This window comes from Trachurus trachurus (genome assembly GCF_905171665.1).
Source record: "Trachurus trachurus genome assembly, chromosome: 21".
Classification (NCBI taxonomy): Eukaryota; Metazoa; Chordata; class Actinopteri; order Carangiformes; family Carangidae; genus Trachurus; species Trachurus trachurus.
In genome coordinates, this window is record NC_139899.1 from 33,308,801 (window position 1) to 33,330,849 (window position 22,049).

Here is a 22,049-nt window from a genome sequence, read left to right on the forward strand (position 1 = left end):
ATGTAATGTCCGTCTTGTGCTGAAGCCCCAAATTGCGTAATTGTCCCGAAAAAAATTAAATAAGTCTATATTTTAAGCTTGTTTGTAGCGGAAGCTTCTCTTCCTGGTCCGTCCAAATCTCGCGTGATTCGCAGTAACCGCACTGACGCCGGCGCAAATCACGCGAGATTTGGACGGACCAGGAAGAGGAGCTTCGAGAAGCTTCTGCTACAAACAAGCTTAAAATATAGACTTATTTAATTTTTTTCGGGACAATTACGCAATTTGGGGCTTCAGCACAAGACGGACATTACATACGAGCATCATGGAGGTATTTGGATGTTTTTTTGTGTGTGTTTTTTTACGAAGAGCTCCGGTGTCCCTTTGCAACCGTTGCATTGAAATGCACTGCTACGCCGAGACCCCCTGTAACTAAGAGAAGGGACGGTGGACTCTGATAATTCTTCCAGCCCTTAGTCAACATGAGGGTGAGTAGATAATGAGCGAAATATCATTCTAGGGTGAACTATCCCTTTAACGTTAGCTGGGCTAACCGTTAGCTGTTAGCCGTTAGCAGTGTCTTAAATAACTCAATAAACGCTCCATGAAAAAAATATTTTTTCCAGCGGATATCCTAGTTCCAACATGACTGAGCTAACTGGAGTAGTTTCATGTCGTGTCCGACAACGGGAGGGTTTTAACAGCTGACGTCCTGATGTTAGCTTAGCTGCTGCTGTTAGCTGTCAGCAGCAGCTAAGCTAACGGCTACGATAGCCATGACTAGTTGCAGAGGCATGCTCACAGAAGTGGTGGTGTTTGTTCAATAATTCGTTAACTTGACAAACATCAGATTAGTCAGGGCGGTTTTGGCAGCCCGGAGCCCCCACATTTGGTGCCTAACACTACCAGTTAGCCACTCGCTAGAATGCTACTACGGGGTTGAAAACCGACTTCCGTTGTGGTGTGACGCAATGGATCATGGGAAAATAAAGTGGTGGATACTCAGTATACCACTGAAAATTCATAAATACTTCAGTATAGCCAGTACAACAAAACTATCTAACTAAAGTAAATGTCAGTGGTTCTCAAAGTGGGAGGGTTGACAGGGTTCAAGGGGGTCCACAACTTTTTCTGGAAATTTTACCACTGTTTCCTAGAATATATTCACTTTTTTTCAGAAATGTTATCACTTTTTTAATTATTGTTTGACTTTTTTTTTTTTATTATCACTTTTCCTCGATTGTTTTTGAGACATTTTTACCAGTTTCTTCTCAATTTTCTTTTTTACTTATTATTTTTTTCAAGAAATTTTACCCCTTTTTGTATTATTGTTTGCCCTCTATTTTGAGAGAGAAATTGTACCACATTTTTCTACATTTTTTTGCGAAATCTTATCACTTTTTCTAGAATTCTTTTGAGAAATTTGACCATTTTTTTCTCAATTTTTAAAAAAACGTTTTACCACCATCCAATTTTACCACTTTTTTCTAAAAAATCTTAAACTTTTTTATTTTTTTTAAAATGTTACCACTTTTCCTAAACTTTCTTTGAGAAATGTTACCAGTTTCTTCTAAAATTTTTAAAACTTTTTTTAAATAAAATTTTTACCACTTTTCCTAGATTTTCTTTGAGAAATTTTACCAGTTTCTTCTCAATTTTTTTGTATTATTGTTTGCCCCTTTTTTTTGGAGAGAAATTTTCTAAAAATTTTTGCAAAATATTACTTCTCGCTTTTTCTAGAATTCTAGAATTTCTTTTGAGAAATTTGACCAGTTTTTTCTCAATTTGTTTAAAAACCTTTTTCCTTTTCTTTTTTTTTTTTTTTGAAATTTTACCACTTTTTTCTAAAAAATCTTAAACTTTTTTGTTTATTTATTTATTTTTTTAAATCTTACCACTTTTTTCTAGAAATGTTTCAACTTTTGTGGAGAAATTGTACCACTTTTTTCCAGAAATTTCTCTATAATCTTTAAAAAATGTACGCCTAATTTAACGTACATTGATTGTTTGTGTATTTCTGGTGTTTGCTTCAAAATGTTGTCCAATGGGTCCTTGATATAAAAAAGTTTGAGAACCACCTGTGATACAAGTATGAACAGTTTACCACCTAAAAAGCAGTTTACCCACTACATAATATAATTTTTTCCAGCCCTTCAAAGTGCAGGAAAAACACAGTTTCTATTTGGACCTAACCAACTGCTGATCGGCGGGCGCTAACCCTGGGCGGAGGGATACGTGAGTTGGTTCGGTCCAAATAAAAACTGTGTTTTTCCTGCACTTTGAAGGGCTGGAAAAAATTATATTATAGCGAACAATGGAACTGTGTATTTTTTTTCAGGTAAAACCTCTTTTAGGCCGTGAAAATAGGCCGTTTCTTTGGGTCTGTTCACAACACTGTATGTTGTAAATCTCTGGGCAGGGCTATTATGGGCTGGCGTTGCTAACGGGAGGAGTGCAGAGAGTCTTCTACTGCAATTAAAGTACTTAGGGGCTATTTGGAGATCATACAACCCCACTTGTTGATACTATCCCTTTAACGTGAGGTGAACAGAGGTGAACAGAGGTCTGGGGTGGGTACCTGCTCGGGGAAGTAGTCCCTGCTGGGACAGTGCATCCCGGGCGGCGTGAGCAGGAAGGGCTCCCTGAAGGTGATGAAGGGCGAGATGCAGAGGATGATGTCCTTCAGCTCCTGCTTGAACACGGCCGAGATCGACTGCAGCCGGTCGTCGCTCGACGCCACCTGCTCCGCCACGAACATCCCCGTGTCGTCCTGCAGCGGGTCGCGGAACAGCCGCGGGGTCGAGGTCTCGGAGCGCTCCCCGTCCTCCTCCTGCTCCTCCTGCTCCTCCTGCTCCTTCTCCTGCTCCTTCATCGCCTCCTGGACCAGCGTGTCCGACAGCGTCGCCTGGTCGTCGTCCAGCAGGAACGGCGGCGGCACGGCGAGCGGCGGCGCGGGGGGGCTGGAGAACGGCGTGGAGGTGAGCGTCTCCGTGGTTACCGCCTCCTCCTCCTCCTCTGGAGCGGAGCACGACGACGAGGGAGGAGACGAAGACGTCGCGTTGTTGAGTCCGTCCTGAGGAGCAGCGTCTGTTTCTGCCAGAGGAGACAAAGAGTTTCACTTAAGTTAGAGTATAGTTAAATACTATCTTTTTCCTTTAAAAAACAAAACAAAACACATATATTTTGAATATACTGCATGTATGTTTCTCTCTTTTTTCATTTTTCCATCTTTCTCTCTCACTTTTGCCTATTTATTTCAATTGATTATGTAAAAATTTTCACTAGAAGACAGGCAGATGTACTGCAGGGTTTCTGCAGGTACCAGCAAATCTAATTCAATGCATTTTAATGCCCTTTTTAATGCCATTTCAAACATTTTTAATGCCCGTGCCTGCAAATACTATACATGTGCGTACATACACTTACCTATATACACATATACACACCCAATTACTTGGTTCTGCATGTTTTTCACACCAATAGGGGAGCACCGACTGCAATTTTCTGGCCGATCACAGACTTTTAAAAAGCCTGACCTGCCGATTCTGATTTTTGCTGATAGCGATTTAAAAAAAAAAAAAGTCAACAGTAGCCTGCCACCACCTAAAAATATTAAGATTTAGAAAATTCTCTCTATTTTCTCTATTTTTTCACCCACGTTTAACTTTACTATAGATTAACTGTATAATCCCCCTATTTTTCTGCTCTTTGTGCTCTATAGGGATGTAATGATATCAAAATCTCACTGTATGAATCTATCAATTTTTTAATGCCTTTGAGAATCGGATTTAATGCCTTTTAATGTCGTTTAAGGCCTTAATTTTAGCAAAATATATTTAATGCCTTTTAATGCTTTTTAATGACCTGCAGAAACCCTGTACTGTATATTGTTTTTGTGTTTCTGTTTTTCATTTTTCAAAGGAAATGTCATTTTTCTTGCTGTTTAACTGATGGCTCCAGTTCAGGGTTGGGGGGAGGGAGGTAAATTGTGTAAAGACTAAAAAATCTTTAGAGAGAGACTCAGTTTATTGTCAGAAAGGAACAAAGAAACCAGAAATATTCACATTTAAGAAGCTGGAATCAGAGAATTTGGACTTTTTTTCTTAAAAAACTACTCAAATTGATTATTAGATTATCATAATAGTTGACGATGACTTCAATAATCGATTGTTGTGCGATTAATCAATAAATTGTTGCAGCTAGGGATGTCACGATTATAGATGTTCTTGGTGCGATGATTGTCAGAGAAATAATGATGGTATTACGATTATCACGATTATTATTCATTTATTAATTTCACAACACTACGAATGTACACCAAGTATTTGAAGTACCTATTAATAAATTACCAATTATTAATCGCCCTTGAAATATTCAAGTCATGTTTAAGTTTAGATGATGATGCATATTAGACTTATTTCCTCCTTTGCCTGTTACTTTTTCACGGCATGTTTTACAGGCTGGTGAGTCGTCGTCAACTTAATACATTTGTTTGAAGGGAATAAGTCTTCCTCTGCCAACTCGCACAGAATGAAAACAAAGTTACACAAGTTCATTTTGTTTTCGTTTCATGCGTGTTGCCCTGATCTGCCTCGATGGTTCCAACATAATCTTTTTTGGAAAGTGACGGTATTTGGGAACCTTTACAATTAAAGCAGAAGTGAGTGATATATTTGTGTTAATATAAGTCTTAAATAGTTATATCTTCCGACAGCAATCACTTACATAGAGTGTTTGGTCTGAAACACGGGTCTGTCAGTCACTCTGCTCTGCTCTGAGCCCAGGAGAAAACATTTATCGTATCCTACAGTTTTTATCCAATGAGGAGAGAGAACGGCATGCAGGGCTGTGTGTGCAGCCAAGGAACGCCGTGAATGTGGTGACGTAGCGACGAGGACTGTTATGGTGCGTTCAAGGAAACTCGTATTTTTCCGACCGTGAAGTCGTACCAGTTTGATCTGGTACGAGTTCACGGGTCAGAAGTTACGAGTGGCCGTTATAGTGACTTTCACCGGTAAAACAGGTCGGAAAAACACGAGTGGGTTGCCTGGAACGCTACAAAGTCGTAAGTTGTGACTTGAAGCTGTAATTTACGATTTCAAAAGCCTGCCTGGAACGCAGCATTAGCGAAAACGACCGGACCACTCACTTCTGCTTTAATTAATTGTGGCGTTTAATATTGCGATTAATTGTAAAAGTAGTGTGTTCCGACCGACCTCTGGTCTCTGCAGCTTTGGCCTCAGGCGACAGAGCGTCTTCCTCCTCCTGCTGCTGCTCCGTCTTCTCCTCCGTGTGGTCTTCTGCGTCCGGCTCGTCCTCGTCCTCGTCCTCGGCGGCGGCGGCGTCCAGCAGGCAGGGGAAGGAGGCGCTCTGGGCCAGGCTGGGCGGCATGGCGAACTCGTCCATGAGGAAGGAGATCTCCAGCTGCGAGTGGTAGGCCACGCACACCATCAGCATGATGATCTCCTTGACGCGCGCCAGCTCGTACTCCGACGCCCCGCGCAGCTTGATGGAGCAGCCCAGGTGGGCGGGGCATCCCTCGAAGAACATCAGCGTCTTCGCCTCGTCTGCAGGAGAGAGAGACAAAGAAAAGAGACGGGGTGTTGAGGATGTCATGTCATGTCTCTCTTTTAAAGCAGCTCATATAGACCGAATCTCCTTGTTGTTTACATTCTACTTCCGGGTAGAAAACCAGCACGTAATTTGAATGAGATCAATAGTAACGAACGAGAGTTTAGCTATATATCTTATTTTTCACGCCCTATCACCGTTTAGACAAATCTGAAATGATTGAAGAAACATTACTATTTCTGTGTGTGTGTTTTGTGTTGCTATGTGTTGTATTTATTCAGTTTGGTGGAATCACAGTGTCTAGAAAGCATCAGTGGCAGCAGCTGACAGGGACAGCTAGCGGTAGCTAAGCTAACGGCAGCAGCTAAGCTAACACCAGGACGTCAGCTGTTAAAACCCTCCCGTTGTGGGACACGACATGAAACTACTCCAGTTAGCTCAGTCATGTTGGAACTCAGATATCCGCTGGAGAAAATATTTTTTCATGGAGCGTTTATTGAGTCACTGAGTTATTAAAGTTAAACAGGTAGCTAACCGTTAGCCCGGCTAATCTATGATAACCATGGCTGTGTCCGAATTCACCCCCTACTCACTATATAGTGACCAGGCCATGTTGTAGTGGTGTCCGAATGTTTAGTGATTATTAATGTTCACTATATAGTGACTGAATCTATCCCACAATTCAACCGGTAGTGAGCGGTGTAGCTACCAAATAAATGAAGTAGTGACCGGTGTAGCTACCAAATAAATGCAGTAGTGACCGGTGTAGCTACCAAATAAATGCAGTAGTGACCGGTGTAGCTACCAAATAAATGCAAGTATTGACCGGTGTAGCTACCAAATAAATGAAGTATTGACCGGTGTAGCTACCAAATAAATGAAGTAGTGACCGGTGTAGCTACCAAATAAATGCAGTAGTGCAGCAGCCTCAATAAATGTGTCCAGCTGCCAGAGTTGTCCGGTCGCGGCTTCCACAGACTCCCAAAACAAACGTCAGAGCAAATTTCCTAACAAGCAACTGACCACAGACTCTGGATAGCAATGCTAATTTCTCTTAGCCCGTCTATGAGATTTTACATTATACGTTAGCATTAAGCTAGCGGACTTTATGCTTAGTCGTGACACTGGCTGTGTGTGTTTTGAACGTTGTTTCAAACTATGTGGGTTTGATTGAACATCTTTGATGCTTAAATATATATTACCGCTTAATATATTGCTTTACTCCTCGTTTTATGTTGGTACATCCGTAGGTTCTATGCTACACCGGCCGTTACGATCGCGGTCGGAACGTTTTAATTACGCAACGTAATACGTCATTAACTGTGCGGGGGAGTCGTGTCCGAAAGTGTAAATTGACCAGTGAGTCACTATATAGTCCACTATATTGAATTCACTATATAGTGAGTAGGGAGGAGGGAATGAGGGAGGGGTTTAGGACACAACCCATGTGACAGGCCGGGGGGGCGGAGTCAGAGGACAGAGGGGGGGCGGGGCTTCTTACTGTTGGGCAGCGTGAACGGCTGCATGTAGAACTTGTGGCAGGTTCCCAGTCGAGGTTTGGTGAGCAGCTGGTCCATGGACATGACCAGGTCGCCCTGCGTCATCCGACTGACTCGGTCCAGGACTTGCTGCACAGACACAGAGGAAATAACGATCAGCTGTTACTAATTAATAATGATCAACTATTAACTCACTGATAAAATTATTCAAGGTGTCTGCTTTAACTTATTATGGTCGTTGTTGTTCAATTCAATTCAATTCAAGTTTGTCACATATAATTATGAGTAATTAACTTATAGTGAAATTCTTCTTCAAATTAATTTAACTCAACTCATCTATTATTAGTGACCTTTCTTTCTTTCTTTCTTTCTTTCTTTCTTTCTTTCTTTCTTTCTTTCTTTCTTTTCATCAGTTTAACGTTTAGTATTAATACAAGTACAGTATAATTTAGAGCTTCAGATTTTAAAGGCTTCAGAGCTCCAAAGCTTTAGAGCTTTAGAGCTCCAGAGCTTCAGAGCTTCAGAGCTTCAAAGCTCCAGAGCTTTAGATCTTCAGAGCTTTAGAGCTTTAGATCTTTAGAGATTCAGAGCTTCAGAGCTCCAAAGCTTCAAAGTTTCAGAGCTTTAGAGCGTCAGAGCTTCAGAGCTTTAGAGCTTCAGAGTGTGTTATTCTTCAGAGTGTGTGTTATTCTTCAGAGTGTGTTGTTCTTCAGAGTGTGTTATTGCTTTAGAGCTTCAGAGTGTGTTATTCTTCAGAGTGTGTTATTCTTCAGAGTGTGTTATTCTTCAGTGTGCTGCTCTCTGACCGGCTTGACGTTGATGACCAGCGTGATGCCGTGCTCCAGCAGCATGTCCTGAGCGATGCGAGACACCGTCTTCTCCACCAGCACCAGCGTGGGACGCACGTCCACGATGCGCTGCACGTAGTTCTTCAGAAACTCTCGCTCCTGAAAAAGTAGAGAAACAGATTTATTAATCTCTCTTCGGCTGCGGCCGTCGTCTCCACGGCGACGTGCGGCGGTGGCGGCGGTGGGGGACGGACTGACTGACTGACCTGCAGCACGATGGGGTCGATGCAGGTGAACTTGGTCTCCTCCCGGTACAGGTACTCGATGGAGCACTTCAGCAGCAGCACCTTCGGGTTCTTGATGTACGGATTCATCTGTTCAACACACAGAGACCAGTCTACTTTATCTAATGTACTGGAAGTCGTTGTACCATGTTCTCCCATTGTGTTACTCCTAAATGATACCACCTCATTAAAATTGACACGCTGGAAAAGACGTATTCTCCTAACCGGCATCACTGCTGCCAAAAAGATGCTGGCTTTACGCTGGAAACCTCCACATACAGTTACCAAGCCCCATTGGATTAACACAGACATTGACATTGACATAATAAATATGGAGCTTTCAGTGGCATGAATGCACGGTGCTGGAGCTGATACTATTCTAGCATGGCAAACAATGGCAGATAAGATCCAGGAATTGTTGTAAAAACTATTTTTATTTGCATTTGTTGTTAAAACATGGTCTCTCATGCCCTGTAAGAGTTTTATAGAGATCCAAGTTGGAGGGTGGGGGTATTTTTTTTCTTTTTTTCCTGTCTTTTTTTATTCTTTTATTTATCTTTTTTACTTTTTACTATGTTGCAACACACACACACACACCAGGACCAGTCTCACCTTCTTGTGAGCGATGTTCTTGGTGCAGACGAAGCCGTTCACCACAGCAGAGTCAAACTTCCTTCCTCCAGGGATCTGCAGAACAACGACACAGTCAGTCACTAGCTGCGTTTCCATCACAGATTTTCGCAAAAAAATAAAAGCGATATTTCTGAAACTTCGAAAAAGTGCAATTGCTATTTGCAGGTGTTTCCACTGAAAGGTATTTTGCGAATGAGCCGTAATGCGTCTTGCGTTTCTATGGTGACGGCACAGGGATCTCAGCTGCCGACAGTTGTTGCTGTTATTGTTTTTAACAAAGACAAAGGCAGCGCTTGATTGTTGAAGGCAAAGCCCGTGTGGCGCTGGCAGCGTTGATGAGGTGGTTGTGTCCACACACCCGTACTGGTTTATGTGACTAAAGGGGACATGTTGGCGCAGGAGGGAGTGGAGTGTGGATGCGAGCCAATCTCCTTCAACCATGCACGGAAAAGGGGAATGATTGGAAAGGTTTTTCTAATTTATTGAGAAACAATGCCCAGGTCAGCAATGCATGACAAAAAACATGTGGTTCATTTGTCCCCTCCAGTTACATAAACCAACACAGCGTGGACACACACAACTTCGCTGACGCCGGTGACGTGTAGAAAAGCGAAAAAAGTGTTTCCATTACACTTTTGCGATACACGTTTGTATCGATACGTCTCAAAAACCACCTCATGAGAGCGTAAAAACCTTTTAGTGATGTTTGAGAGTTTTTTCTAAATGTAGGTGTTTCCATTACCAGCTTTTCATTTCGATATTTAGGTTTTGCGCATTTCAAGGGGAAATGGAAACGCAGCTACAGTCACCTGACCGTTGACATCACTCTACGCCTGACGGATGACATTGCTCTACACCTGACCGATGACATCACAGCGAGGCGGCGGCGCTCTGACCTTCTTGATGTGGACCAGCTGTCTGATGTCCATGTCGTCGTCACAGTTGCGGACGTCGGGACGCACGGTCTGGACGACCTGGCGGACGACGGGGACAATGATGTCCCTCCAGGACAGAGACAGAGACTCACTGTAGAGCAGCTGCTGCAGCAGCGCCATCATGTGGCTGTGATTGGCCGAGCTGGGGGAGGAAAGAGAGGTCAGTTTCTCTGTGAAGTCTCATATTCAACGGTTTAAAGGGATACGCCAACATTTTCTTTTTTTTCTGTGTCTTGCCTCACTCCCGAGTCCATGACCAGCAGATAGACACCATCCTTTCCACTGTGCGTGCAGTAACAAGGGAGATAGAGCCGTATCGCCCGTAATTAGCTTAGCTCAAACGCTGGAAGTGTATGGGTAGTGTTAGCCTGCCTCCACCTAAAGTCGCTAATTAGCTTAGCTCAAACACTGGAAGTGTATAGGTAGTGTTAGCCTGCCTCCACCTAAAGTCGCTAATTAGCTTAGCTCAAACACTGGAAGTGTATGGGTAGTGTTAGCCTGCCTCCACCTAAAGTCGCTAATTAGCTTAGCTCAAACACTGGAAGTGTATGGGTAGTGTTAGCCTGCCTCCACCTAAAGTCACTAATTAGCTTAGCTCAAACACTGGAAGTGTATGGGTAGTGTTAGCCTGCCTCCACCTAAAGTCGCTAATTAGCTTAGCTCAAACACTGGAAGTGTATGAGTAGTGTTAGCCTGCCTCCACCTAAAGTCGCTAATTAGCTTAGCTCAAACACTGGAAGTGTATGAGTAGTGTTAGCCTGCCTCCACCTAAAGTTGCTAATTAGCTTAGCTCAAACGCTGGAAGTGTATAGGTAGTGTTAGCCTGCCTCCACCTAAAGTCATCAGAGAAACTCTTCAGCAACTCTAACGGGAAACCGGCGGGCCGATCTTCGTCTCAGAGCTGACAAAACTCTCCGGTAAGGCATCTTGAGCGGTCAAATGCTGGTAACGGGACGAGATCGGTCAAAACGGAGGGTTCAAGCAAAGACGCTTTATTTTGGTTCAAGCTAGCTACATCGAGGGTAGGTTAGCTTCCTGTTTCAAAGTAAAAGCACAAATTCTATCATCATGGTTTTCTGTATGTAAAGGGCAACGGGTGTTTTATTTTGTGAAAGTAACTTGAAGTGCGTTGGTCACAACGGCTAGCTTGAGTAGCGCCAAATTCGTCCCAACAAAACTGTGAACAGCTGGTATTTATCAATTCAATTCAATTCAAGTCAATTCAAAAAACTTTATTCATCCCCAAGGGGCAATTAAAAAGACAAATTTAGACAAATTAACGACACACTGCTGATCTAAACGGCTACTTTCTCGCCTAAACATGTTTGAAATGTGGATAAAGTGATATATTTGCAGAGTTTAGAGCTAAAATGATTCTGACTGCTGATTTCAGCTCGGTAGGAGGCAGGCTAACACTACCTATACACTTCCAGTGTTTGAGCTAAGCTAATCAGCGACTTTAGGTGGAGGCAGGCTAACACTACCTATACACTTCCAGTGTTTGAGCTAAGCTAATCAGCGACTTTAGGTGGAGGCAGGCTAACACTACCTATACACTTCCAGTGTTTGAGCTAAGCTAATTAGCGACTTTAGGTAGGAGGCAGGCTAACACTACCTATACACTTCCAGCGTTTGAGCTAAGCTAATTAGCTACTTTAGGTAGGAGGCAGGCTAATGCTACCTTTACACTTCCAGCGTTTGAGCTAAGCTAATTAGCGACTTTAGGTGGAGGCAGGCTAACACTACCCATACACTTCCAGTGTTTGAGCTAAGCTAATTAGCGACTTTAGGTGGAGGCAGGCTAACACTACCCATACACTTCCAGTGTTTGAGCTAAGCTAATTACGGGCGATACGGCTCTATCTCCCTCATTACTGCACGCACAGTGGAAAGGATGGTGTCTATCTGCTGGTCATGGACTCGGGAGTGAGGCAAGACACAGAAAAAAAAATGTTGGCGCATCCCTTTTTTTAAAATGTTCTTTAACAGCAGCTTCAGTGATGAGCTGATTATTGATTATGGATTAGATGACTCACAGCAGTCGCTCCATGGCCTTCTTCTCTCCGTTCTCCTCCCTCAGCTGGTCCAGGGAGCTGTGGTGCCATCCCAGAGGAGTGAACAACATCTCCTTGGCCTTCTCCTCCACCCGCCGGTTAAACAGAGACTCTGCAGGAGGAGGAGGAGGAGGAGAGAGGAAGAGGAGGAGAGAGGAGAGAGGAGGAGGAAGAGGATGAGGAGGAAGTTTCAGCTCCATGTGTTTTCCATGTGGTCGTATCAGATCTCGGGTCTCGTACCTTTGATGAAGGCGTCACTGATGACGATGTTGTGTCCTCCGTCCTCTGACAGCAGGAACTCTGAAATGTAGAAAAAGTATTTACAGATGTTTCCGTTGAAAGGTGTCTCACAGTGCAGCTCTGCAGCCAGACTGTCTTGGGACATGTTGAGCCTCCGTCGTAGTAAAGCCCTCAGGTCTACTCTTCATGTAATAACTAAACATCAACTGCACTGAAGTCATCATGACTTCATAAGTTCCCATTTTCAAGTGATTATGAATACTATTATTGTTATTTGAAGCCGTGTCAGTCTTGACTGTGGGTGATGGGGTCCTCTGTGTCTGCTAGTGTCTAATATTTTTAAAATGTGAACATGGTGCTTGTGATGTTTGTGGTTAATCACCTTGTGGGAGCCAAAGTGTGTTTTGTGTGCTTCTACAGGTTTTGTTTGTTTATCGTAAAGTTCACATTATTGTAAATAAATAATTGATTTGTTTTGGATAAACAGTTGATCAAAATAGGCAAAAGATTAGTACAATTCATGTGATTTAATTCATAATAAGTTAAAAAGGATTTTTTGTAACCTTTGTTACTGTCGCTTTAAGAGGACAGAGGCAGTTGAGGCTTGGTTAGGCATGAGCCACACAGTTTTCTTACCGTAGTGCTTTTTCTGATGAGAAAAACTTTGATTTTGGATTATTCCTGTAATAAGATACCTTTGGAAAACAAGGAATAAATACATTCTTTCTAATCTTTTTAAACCGGAATCCTGTGGACATTTTTTCCAGGCAGTAAAGGTGCACGAGTCAAGTTAACCCGGCTAAAAGCTTCAACTCCCACACACCTTGTTAGAGAGCAGCATGTTATTCAATAAGGATGAAACATTGAACTATTATATTGGACGTGTGCATTCAAAAGTTTAGAGAAGGTTAAATTAAGTTCACCTGTAAAGGTTATAGAGCATTTTAGGTGCATTCTGAAATTTAATCCAAAAGCCAAACATCCCTAACTTTTTGTGAGAAAAATGTCTGAATTTAAGTAAAAACATGAGCTTTCAGGTGTCTGTGGTGAGCTCAGGTGACAGGTGACAGGTGTGTGTGCTACCTTTCTGCTCGGCGGTGGCGGGGACGTGTGGATACTTGGACTGCTTCTTGATGTGGAAGTTGACGTTGTTCTGCTCCATGTTGAGGTTGATGGAAGCGGCCGAGTCGCTGTCCACCACCGACTGGAAGCTGCTGACCGACGTCCTCTTACTGGGACTGGCCGAGTCTGGACGCACGGACGCACGGACGGAGGAGCAGGTCAGTGAACGCAGCACCAGCATACAGACCGACACAGGAGGGGTGGGAGAAAAAATCGCGAAATTTAAAAAAATATATACGTATATTGTGCAATGTGCATTTGTTCGCCTTTTTTTAGCAGTTTACCTCCGTCTATATCTCATTTTGTCAGAAAGGTTTCAGAAGCCTGTTTTTTCTATACTTTTTTATTTTTGCCTCTTTTTTTGACGATTTTTATAAATATATGCCAATTTTTATGTAAAAAAAAATAAGGGTAAAAAAAATTTTTTAAATCTATTTTTGAAAAGAAAAATATCTATTAAAATTTTTTTTGGTTTTTTTTAGAATAAAAAAAAAGTTTGTTTTTTTATCTATTTTGAAAAGAACAAAAAAAATCTATTAAAAAAATGTTTTTTTATCTATTTATTTTTAATATATATTGTGCATTGTGCATTTCATTTGTTCGCCTTTTTAACATACAGAGAGTACAGGTTTTGAAAAGGGTTTAAGTTCACTTTATAATGGAGTATGTTCATTTATAGGCTCCTACAGTGTTTGTGTGCAGATAAATGTTAAATGTAGCAGTTTACCTCAGTCAATATCTCATTTTGTCAGAAAGGTTTCAGAAGCCTGTTTTTTCTATACTCTTTTATGTTTGCCTCTTTTATGCAGTCCAGGCTTTTGAAAAGAGAGTAAACATATATTATTGCTGCTGAATAAATCTTAAAAAACTGACTTACATGTGAAATATGTTTCCTGGAATAGTCTGTAGACAATCATAATAATCATTCAACTGTTTCACTGCTGTTAAAAATAAAGACTAAAAATCGAGAAAATCGGCAATATCGTAGAATCGCAATTTAAATTGAATCGGGAGAAAAGCATATCGTCCCAGCTCTACAACACAGTAACACAACAGCATGAACACACACACACAGACACACACACACACTGACTGGGCATGTTGTATTCGTTCTCGTCGGCCAGCTGCTCCGTGTCGCTGTCGTCGAACTTGATGTCCTTGAACCAGGACGGCTCAGAGTGTCCCTCCAGGGAGTTGACGCTGTCGCTGTCTGGGGACGGCGTCTCAGAGAACTCTGTGCTCTGTGGACACACACACACAGACACACACACAGACACACAAACACACACACACACACACACAAACACAACCAACCAATCAATCAATCAATGAGGCTGCTGCTGATAAAACGCCAGCCGATCAATACCGACACATGACGAAGTGAGTCAGAGCGTGAGAACGGCTCATGGAAGTGACATGCTAATGAGATGCTAATGAGATGCTAATGATATGCTAATGAGACAGCGGAGAGTTCAGTTCATAGTTCATGATTAAACTAAGTTCACGGTTCCAAAGATGAACGAAGATGATTTTTTTCAAAACGTTGCTGCGAGCTGTTCATTTTCAAAATGTTGTTATTTTATTTATCAGTTTAAAGGGATAGTTCACCCAAAATTCAAATTTCAAAGTTACAGCGGGGCTCCGTGCAGCACTGCATGTCCATATGACGGTTGAGAACGGAGCTCACTTTTCTTCGTCCAAAAAGACACACCAAAAAACATCCAAATACCTCCATGCTGCTCGTCTGTAATGTCAATTCAATTTATTTGAATGCACTGACGCCCAGTTCACGGCTCTGCAAATCGCGCGAGATTCCAGCAGAGCAACACTGGAAGCTTCCGCTACAAACAAGCTTAAAATATAGACTTATTTAATTTTTTTCGGAACAATTTCGCATTTCGGGGCTTCAATACAAGACGGACATTACATACGAGCAGCATGGAGGTATTTGGATGTTTTTTGGTGTGTCTTTTTGTTACGAAGACAGTTGGTATCCATTTGCAACCGTTATATGGACATGCACTGCTACGCCGAGACCCCCTGTAACTCAGAGAAGCCACGGAGGACTCTGAAACCTCTCCCAGCCCTTAGTCCACATGAGGGGGAGGAGATAATGAGGGAAATTTCAATTAGAGGTCCAACACCGACCTGCAGGGGGCGGTAGAGGGCGTACTCGTCCCTGAACACCTGGTCGTGGTGAGTGACACAGTCCAGCCAGTGGCCGTCCACTAAGGCCTGACCGATGGCTATGGCCTGGGCCCTGAGGAGGAGGAGGAGGAGGAGGAGGAGGAGGAGGAGGAGGAGGAGGAGGAGGAGAAGAGAGTTAGTGTCACACAAGACCAGGAGCAGCATCATCACAGATCAATGTGACACAGGCGGTGTCCTAAATCCCCCTCTACTCTCTATCTAGTGACCACGAACCACCATTTTGTAGTGGTGTCCAAATGTTCAGTGATTATTAATGTTCACTATATAGTGACTGAATCTATCCCACAATTGTAGTGAACATCCGATGATGACTAACCGGAGCAAGATATCCCATCATGCATTGCGGTCACGGATCGCCGTTACCACAGCTGCCCAGAGTGACCGGTGTAGCTACCAAATAAATGCAGTAGTGACCGGTGTAGCTACCAAATAAAAGCAGGTAGTGACCGGTGTAGCTACCAAATAAATGAAGTAGTGACCGGTGTAGCTACCAAATAAATGAAGTAGTGACCGGTGTAGCTACCAAATAAATGAAGTAGTGACCGGTGTAGCTACCAAATAAATGCAGTAGTGACCGGTGTAGCTACCAAATAAATGAAGTAGCGACCGGTGTAGCTACCAAATAAATGCAGTAGTGACCGGTGTAGCTACCAAATAAATGCAGTAGCGACCGGTGTAGCTACCAAATAAATGAAGTAGTGACCGGTGTAGCTACCAAATAAATGAAGTAGCGACCGGTGTAGCTACCAAATAAATGAAGTAGTGACCGGTGTAGCTACCAAATAAATGCAAGTAGTGACCGGTGTAGCTACCAAATAAATGCAAGTAGTGACCGGTGTAGCTACCAAATAAATGAAGTAGCAGTGTTTCCCCCAGAATATGTGTTAGTTAAGGTGGTGTCTGTCCTGTTGGCGGGGGGGGGGGGGGCGCCGTATTGTTTCGCTTTCAGCACGCGCGCTGCTGTTATGCATGCGCGCTTCTCTGTGGTGTGTATGTGTGCGGCGAATATCGCTACATTTAAATTTTTTTAAGACGTTAGTTTAGGCGGCAGCTCTTTCCTGTTAAGGTGGCCGCCTTAACAGGAAAGCGCTGCGGGAAACCCTGCAGTAGTGACCGGTGTAGCTACCAAATAAATGCAAGTAGTGACCAGTGTACCTACCAAATAAATGCAAGTAGTGACCGGTGTAGCTGCCAAATAAATGCAGTAGTGACCGGTGTAGCTACCAAATAAATGCAGTAGTGACCGGTGTAGCTACCAAATAAATGCAAGTAGTGACCAGTGTACCTACCAAATAAATGCAAGTAGTGACCGGTGTAGCTGCCAAATAAATGCAGTAGTGGCCGGTGTAGCTACCAAATAAATGCAAGTAGTGACCGGTGTAGCTACCAAATAAATGCAAGTAGTGACCGGTGTAGCTACCAAATAAATGCAGTAGTGACCGGTGTAGCTACCAAATAAATGCAAGTAGTGACCAGTGTAGCTACCAAATAAATGCAAGTAGTGACCGGTGTAGCTACCAAATAAATGCAGTAGTGACCGGTGTAGCTACCAAATAAATGCAAGTAGTGACCGGTGTAGCTACCAAATAAATTAAGTAGTGACCGGTGTAGCTACCAAATAAATGCAGTAGTGACCAGTGTAGCTACCAAATAAATTAAGTAGTGACCGGTGTAGCTACCAAATAAATGCAAGTAGTGACCAGTGTAGCTACCAAATAAATGCAAGTAGTGACCAGTGTAGCTACCAAATAAATTAAGTAGTGACCAGTGTAGCTACCAAATAAATTAAGTAGTGACCGGTGTAGCTACCAAATAAATGCAAGTAGTGACCAGTGTAGCTACCAAATAAATGCAAGTAGTGACCAGTGTAGCTACCAAATAAATTAAGTAGTGACCAGTGTAGCTACCAAATAAATGCAGTAGTGACCGGTGTAGCTACCAAATAAATGCAGTAGTGACCGGTGTAGCTACCAAATAAATGCAGTAGTGCAGCAGCCTCAATAAATGTGTCCGGCTGCCAGAGTTGTCCGATCGCCGCTTCCAGAGACTCCAACAACAAACGTCAGAGCAAATTTCCTAACAAGCGTTATAAACTGACCACAGACTCTGGATAGCGAGGCTAATTTCTGTTAGACAGGTGAGGCTGTACCTGTTGGAGATGGTCCCGTTCCTTAGCAACCAGTTGACCAGCTCCTTTCCCACAATGCAGTTGGGGTAGGTCCTCAGCCAGTAGCGGTGGTCCTGGAACTCCATCCCCGTGCTGCTGTTACAGATCTTCTTCCACAGGTCTTTGAGCTGGGAGGAGTCCTAGAGGAGGAGGATGAAGGAGGAGGAAGAGGAGATAGAGGAGTGAGAGAGGAGGAGCAGCAGGAGGAGGAAGAGGAGGAGTAGTTCAGTTCAGTTCAGTTCAGTTCAGACAACTTTATTTATCCCCAAGGGGCAATTCGGTTTAGCAGACTCAGTTTCATTAAAAGACAAATAAAAGAAAGAGAAGGGAGACAAAAACAAGTTCATATCAGGTAAACAGTATGTGGCACAGACTCTCACCGCACGTTGGTAATAATAAAGATAAAAAATAATACATACATGGCACCATAAATAAATAGCAACAGTAAATACAACAATATAAAGTGCTGTCACATGCCCTCCAGGTTTAAAGGGATAGTTCAACATTTTGGCAAATTGGCCCATTGCCATAATCCCTATAGTCATAGCAGTAGGTTCGTTACCTTTATTTGTCGGTGCAAGCTATTTTTAGAACGGAGGAGCGGAGCGGCAGGCTGTTCAGAGCTACACTATGGAGGCTAATGGAATTTCTTGGTTTCCCTCATCAAACTCATCAAATACAAAATCCCAAAACTCCAAAACGCTTTCGTGGACAAGTTGTGAGCTGCACAATCACCACGCTATGAGATAATAATAGAACGTTACGAGACAGAGTTGTTTTAGAGGTAAATTCATGCAAAACCGCTGATGCGCGTTGCGTTCAGGGACAGTTTTTCAGCAAGCAGACTCTGTATTTACCTCGAAAACGGCTCCATTTCGTAACGTTCCATTATTATCTCATAGCGTGGTGATTGTGCAGGTCACAACTTGTCCACGAAAGCGTTTTGGAGTTTTGGGATTTTGTATTTGATGAGTTTGATGAGGGAAACCAAGAAATTCCATTAGCCTCCATAGTGTAGCTCTGAGCAGCCTGCCGCTCCGCTCCTCCGTTCTAAAAATAGCTTACACCGACAAATAAAGGTAACGAACCTACTGCTATGACTATAGCGATTATGGCAATGGGCCAATTTGCCAAAATGTTGAACTATCCCTTTAACAACCTGATGGCAGAGGGAAGAAAGGATTTTGCCCGACGGTTTGTCTTGACAAGAGGTGCAACAAAACGACGGCCAGATGGCATTAAAACAAAGTCAGAAGACAAAACATGGTCGGGCTGGGAAATTATTCCCAGTTATAGTTATATCCCAATTATAGACCGTTTCAGAGAGTATAAACAAATACAGGTGTTACCAAGGATACTAATTAAGGCTCCATTCAATTTAGTGTACCAGAGCGTTTTCTAATGAGCCACACCTGTCTTTGTTTATACTCTCTGAAAGGGTCTATAGAGAGGAGCAGCACCCACCAGCAGGATCTTCCTCTCCTCCTCGCTGTGGTCCAGCTTGGCCCCGGTCTTGTCCCCTCTCAGAGCTCTGCTGGTGGGGGGGCTGACGGAGCTGTCGTAGGACGGCACCATGGAGGAGCCGGACCGGTCCAGAGACAGGTTGGTCACACTGGCCGACCTGACACAGAGAGAGAAACACAACCACATCATCAATACAACCTGAGACAGAGAGAGACAACGACATCATCAATAGGACGAATCTCCTTGTTGTTTACATTCTACTTCCGGGTAGAAAAACAGCTGTAATGTGAATGAGATCAATAGTAACAAACGAGAGTTTAGCTATATATCATATTTTTCACGCCCTATCACCGTTTAGACAAATCTGAAATGATTGAAGAAACATTATTATTTCTGTGTGTGTGTTTTGTGTTGCTATGTGTTGTATTTATTCAGTTTGGGGGAATCACGGTGTCTAGAAAACATCAGTGGCTCAGCTGACAGGGACAGCTAACGGTAGCTAAGCTAACTGAGTCACTGAGTTATTAAAGTTAAACAGGTAGCTAACCGTTAGCCCAGCTAATCTATGATAACCATGACTAATTACAAAAATGTGCACACGTAAATAGTAATGTTTGTCCAATCATTGGTTTTATAGACTTTACAAACATCAGATTAGTCTAAACGGTGATATAGTGACATGAAAAATTAGATATATATAGTGAAACTCTCGTCCGTCACTGTTGTTCTCATGCTGGTTTTCTACCCAGATTTGTTCTATTATGCGTCTACGATGCGTCAACGCAGCGGCCATCTTGGTCAGGGGGAAGCCGTGTCTACTTACTGCACTAGTCAACAGAGGTAGACGTCTATCAACCACTAGAATCACCATAACTCACTGAATATTCAACCGATTTTCAAGCCGCTTGGTTTATTATAAATGTCAGACAGATATTTATGATACAACATAGATTGATCTTTTTTTTTTATATTAAACATACACTTACGGTCCATGTATGGTATTCATGCAATTTTGTCTAATAGCTCTCTGTCAGTTTAAACTGTTTTGTTTTGTTTTGTTTGTTCTCACACTTTTGAAAACTCAATAAAAAACAATTTGAAATAAACATACACTTACAGTACATACTCAAACACACACCCACATGCATACGTAGACTGAAATTTGTTCTACAAGGGTCTGACTGCTGGTCAGAAGTATATATGTCTATGGTCAGAAAGCCCTGCCCAAGATGGCGGCCGTGTTGACGCGCCTGACAAGCCCGAATGCGGCATCTATGTGTATTTATAAAACGGAAAGGTGAAATCCGGCGATCTGATGCAGAGCTACTTGGAGCTAACATCTGGAGACAAGGGACTAGGTTTTTATTCTGGTTGAATAAAACTACATGAAATTGATTGCGTATCCCTCTTTCATATTGTCATTATTGATAACCGTTTTATAAAAGCAATATATCACTCCAGTCCGTGGTATATGCTCATTATACCACTCTAAGCCGTGGTATAATGAGCATATACCACGGCCTGTCGTGATATATTGCTTAAACATCTATGATCAATAACATGTGAATCATGTGATCGTGTCCCCCAGAAACACTTCCTGTTGTCAGACACACTAACCTCTTGCGTGCCGGTGACTTTCCAACGTCTTCCTGCAGCGTGGTGAGTCTGGAGCTGCTCTGAGGCTCCTGGTGAATCATACTGGTACACACACACACACACACACACACACACACACAGAGCTCAGACCTTCTTCATGTCAAACAGAGCAGAGTGAATGTGAGCATGCAGAGGAGCGGCGGCTGCGTGCGGCGCTGCAGAGCTACGGAGCTACAGAGCTACAGAGCTACGGAGCTACAGAGCTACAGAGCTACGGAGCGTCGTCGGCCTCTACTCACTCAGGCAGCGACGGCTCAGACACACGACTGAAGGAAAATGAATGAAACAAACAGCAACACTCACTTCTTTCTCATCCCAATGGGAGTTTTTCTAGGCCAGGAGACAGAGAGAGAGAGAGAGGAAACAGATTGGTGTTGGAGTCGACAGAGCAACAACAAGCAGAGCAGAGAGCAACAACAACAACAAGCACGCCGTCATAAAACACTTTTCTGCTCTGTCACAAGTTAATTCAATCACTGCTTAAAGAGAAAGAGAGAACAGGTTAGACAGCAGCAGGAAGAAGAGGAGGAGGGTTAGTCAACACACTCTTCCTCTTATCGACACTACAAGGTTCAAGTGGCCCAGTTCTGATTCGTTCTTCTCAGATCAGATCTGGAACAAGATTTCATGTGGGAATCTCGTCCTTCCTGTCTCAATTTCCAAGCTCCATCAATAAATCTAAATAAAAATAAAATAAATCCCACACGTTTCACTGAACCTGTTGTTTCATTTTGTGGTGTCTTTTCCTCTCACCATTTCTTGTTTTCATATAACAACATTCCCACCCATTTCTAAGCGGTGAAAGAGAGAGAAACAACAGAACTCATGTTTTCCTACCGGAAAAAACTGAACCGAGCCGATTAGAAATCAAGAGAGGAAAAACAGACTCACCTTCCTTTATAATTATTATGGGATTATAATGTGATAATGAAAATTTTAAAAGTTCACTAGTTTATTTCCTCTTCAGTGGGCTGGTTCACGCAAAGCAAAGCAGGTGTTACGCAGATATCAGATATGGGTCACTTCTGATAGAACATGTAAATAGACCAGAGCTGCAACTAACGATTATTTTCATCATTGATTAATCTGTCAATTATTTAAACGATTAATCGATTAGTTGTTTGGTCAATAAAATGCTAAAAAAATGTTAAGAAAACATCAAGACGACGTCCTCAAATGTCTTGTTTTGTCCACAAACCAAAGAGAGACTCAGTTTATTGTCATAAAGGAACAAAGAAACCAGAAATATTCACATTGAAGAAGCTGAAATCAGAGAATCTGGACTTTTTTTTCTTTAAAAAAAAACGACTCAAACTGATTATTAGATTATCAGAATAGTTGACGATTCATTTAATAATCGGTTATTGTGCAATTAATCAATTAATTGTTGCAGCTCTAATATAAACGGTCCAAAAAAATCAGATATTAGGCAACGAATCAGACTTGGGC

At 42.6% G+C, this 22,049-nt stretch overlaps 1 protein-coding gene across 5 annotated transcripts in view; it reads right to left on the reverse strand.

The window, feature by feature from the left end:
- The window catches only part of pikfyve (phosphoinositide kinase, FYVE finger containing), a 72,853-nt gene that overhangs the window by 28,883 nt on the left and 21,921 nt on the right, over positions 1–22,049 (reverse strand). For 3 of the 5 annotated variants that reach the window (XM_083996365.1, XM_083996366.1, XM_083996367.1), the window contains exons 7-22: positions 20,904–20,930; positions 20,562–20,642; positions 18,945–19,101; positions 17,463–17,620; positions 15,254–15,365; positions 14,199–14,346; positions 13,067–13,231; positions 11,984–12,043; positions 11,726–11,855; positions 9,651–9,831; positions 8,734–8,808; positions 8,104–8,211; positions 7,856–7,996; positions 7,052–7,178; positions 5,196–5,546; positions 2,558–3,072 (exon numbers count right to left, since the gene is read on the reverse strand). In XM_083996365.1, coding sequence (XP_083852491.1) covers positions 2,558–3,072; positions 5,196–5,546; positions 7,052–7,178; positions 7,856–7,996; positions 8,104–8,211; positions 8,734–8,808; positions 9,651–9,831; positions 11,726–11,855; positions 11,984–12,043; positions 13,067–13,231; positions 14,199–14,346; positions 15,254–15,365; positions 17,463–17,620; positions 18,945–19,101; positions 20,562–20,642; positions 20,904–20,930 — 2,536 coding nt within the window. The remainder of the gene's footprint in view (positions 1–2,557; positions 3,073–5,195; positions 5,547–7,051; positions 7,179–7,855; positions 7,997–8,103; positions 8,212–8,733; positions 8,809–9,650; positions 9,832–11,725; positions 11,856–11,983; positions 12,044–13,066; positions 13,232–14,198; positions 14,347–15,253; positions 15,366–17,462; positions 17,621–18,944; positions 19,102–20,561; positions 20,643–20,903; positions 20,931–22,049) is intronic. The other 2 variants (XM_083996368.1, XM_083996369.1) reach the window with 2 other exon arrangements.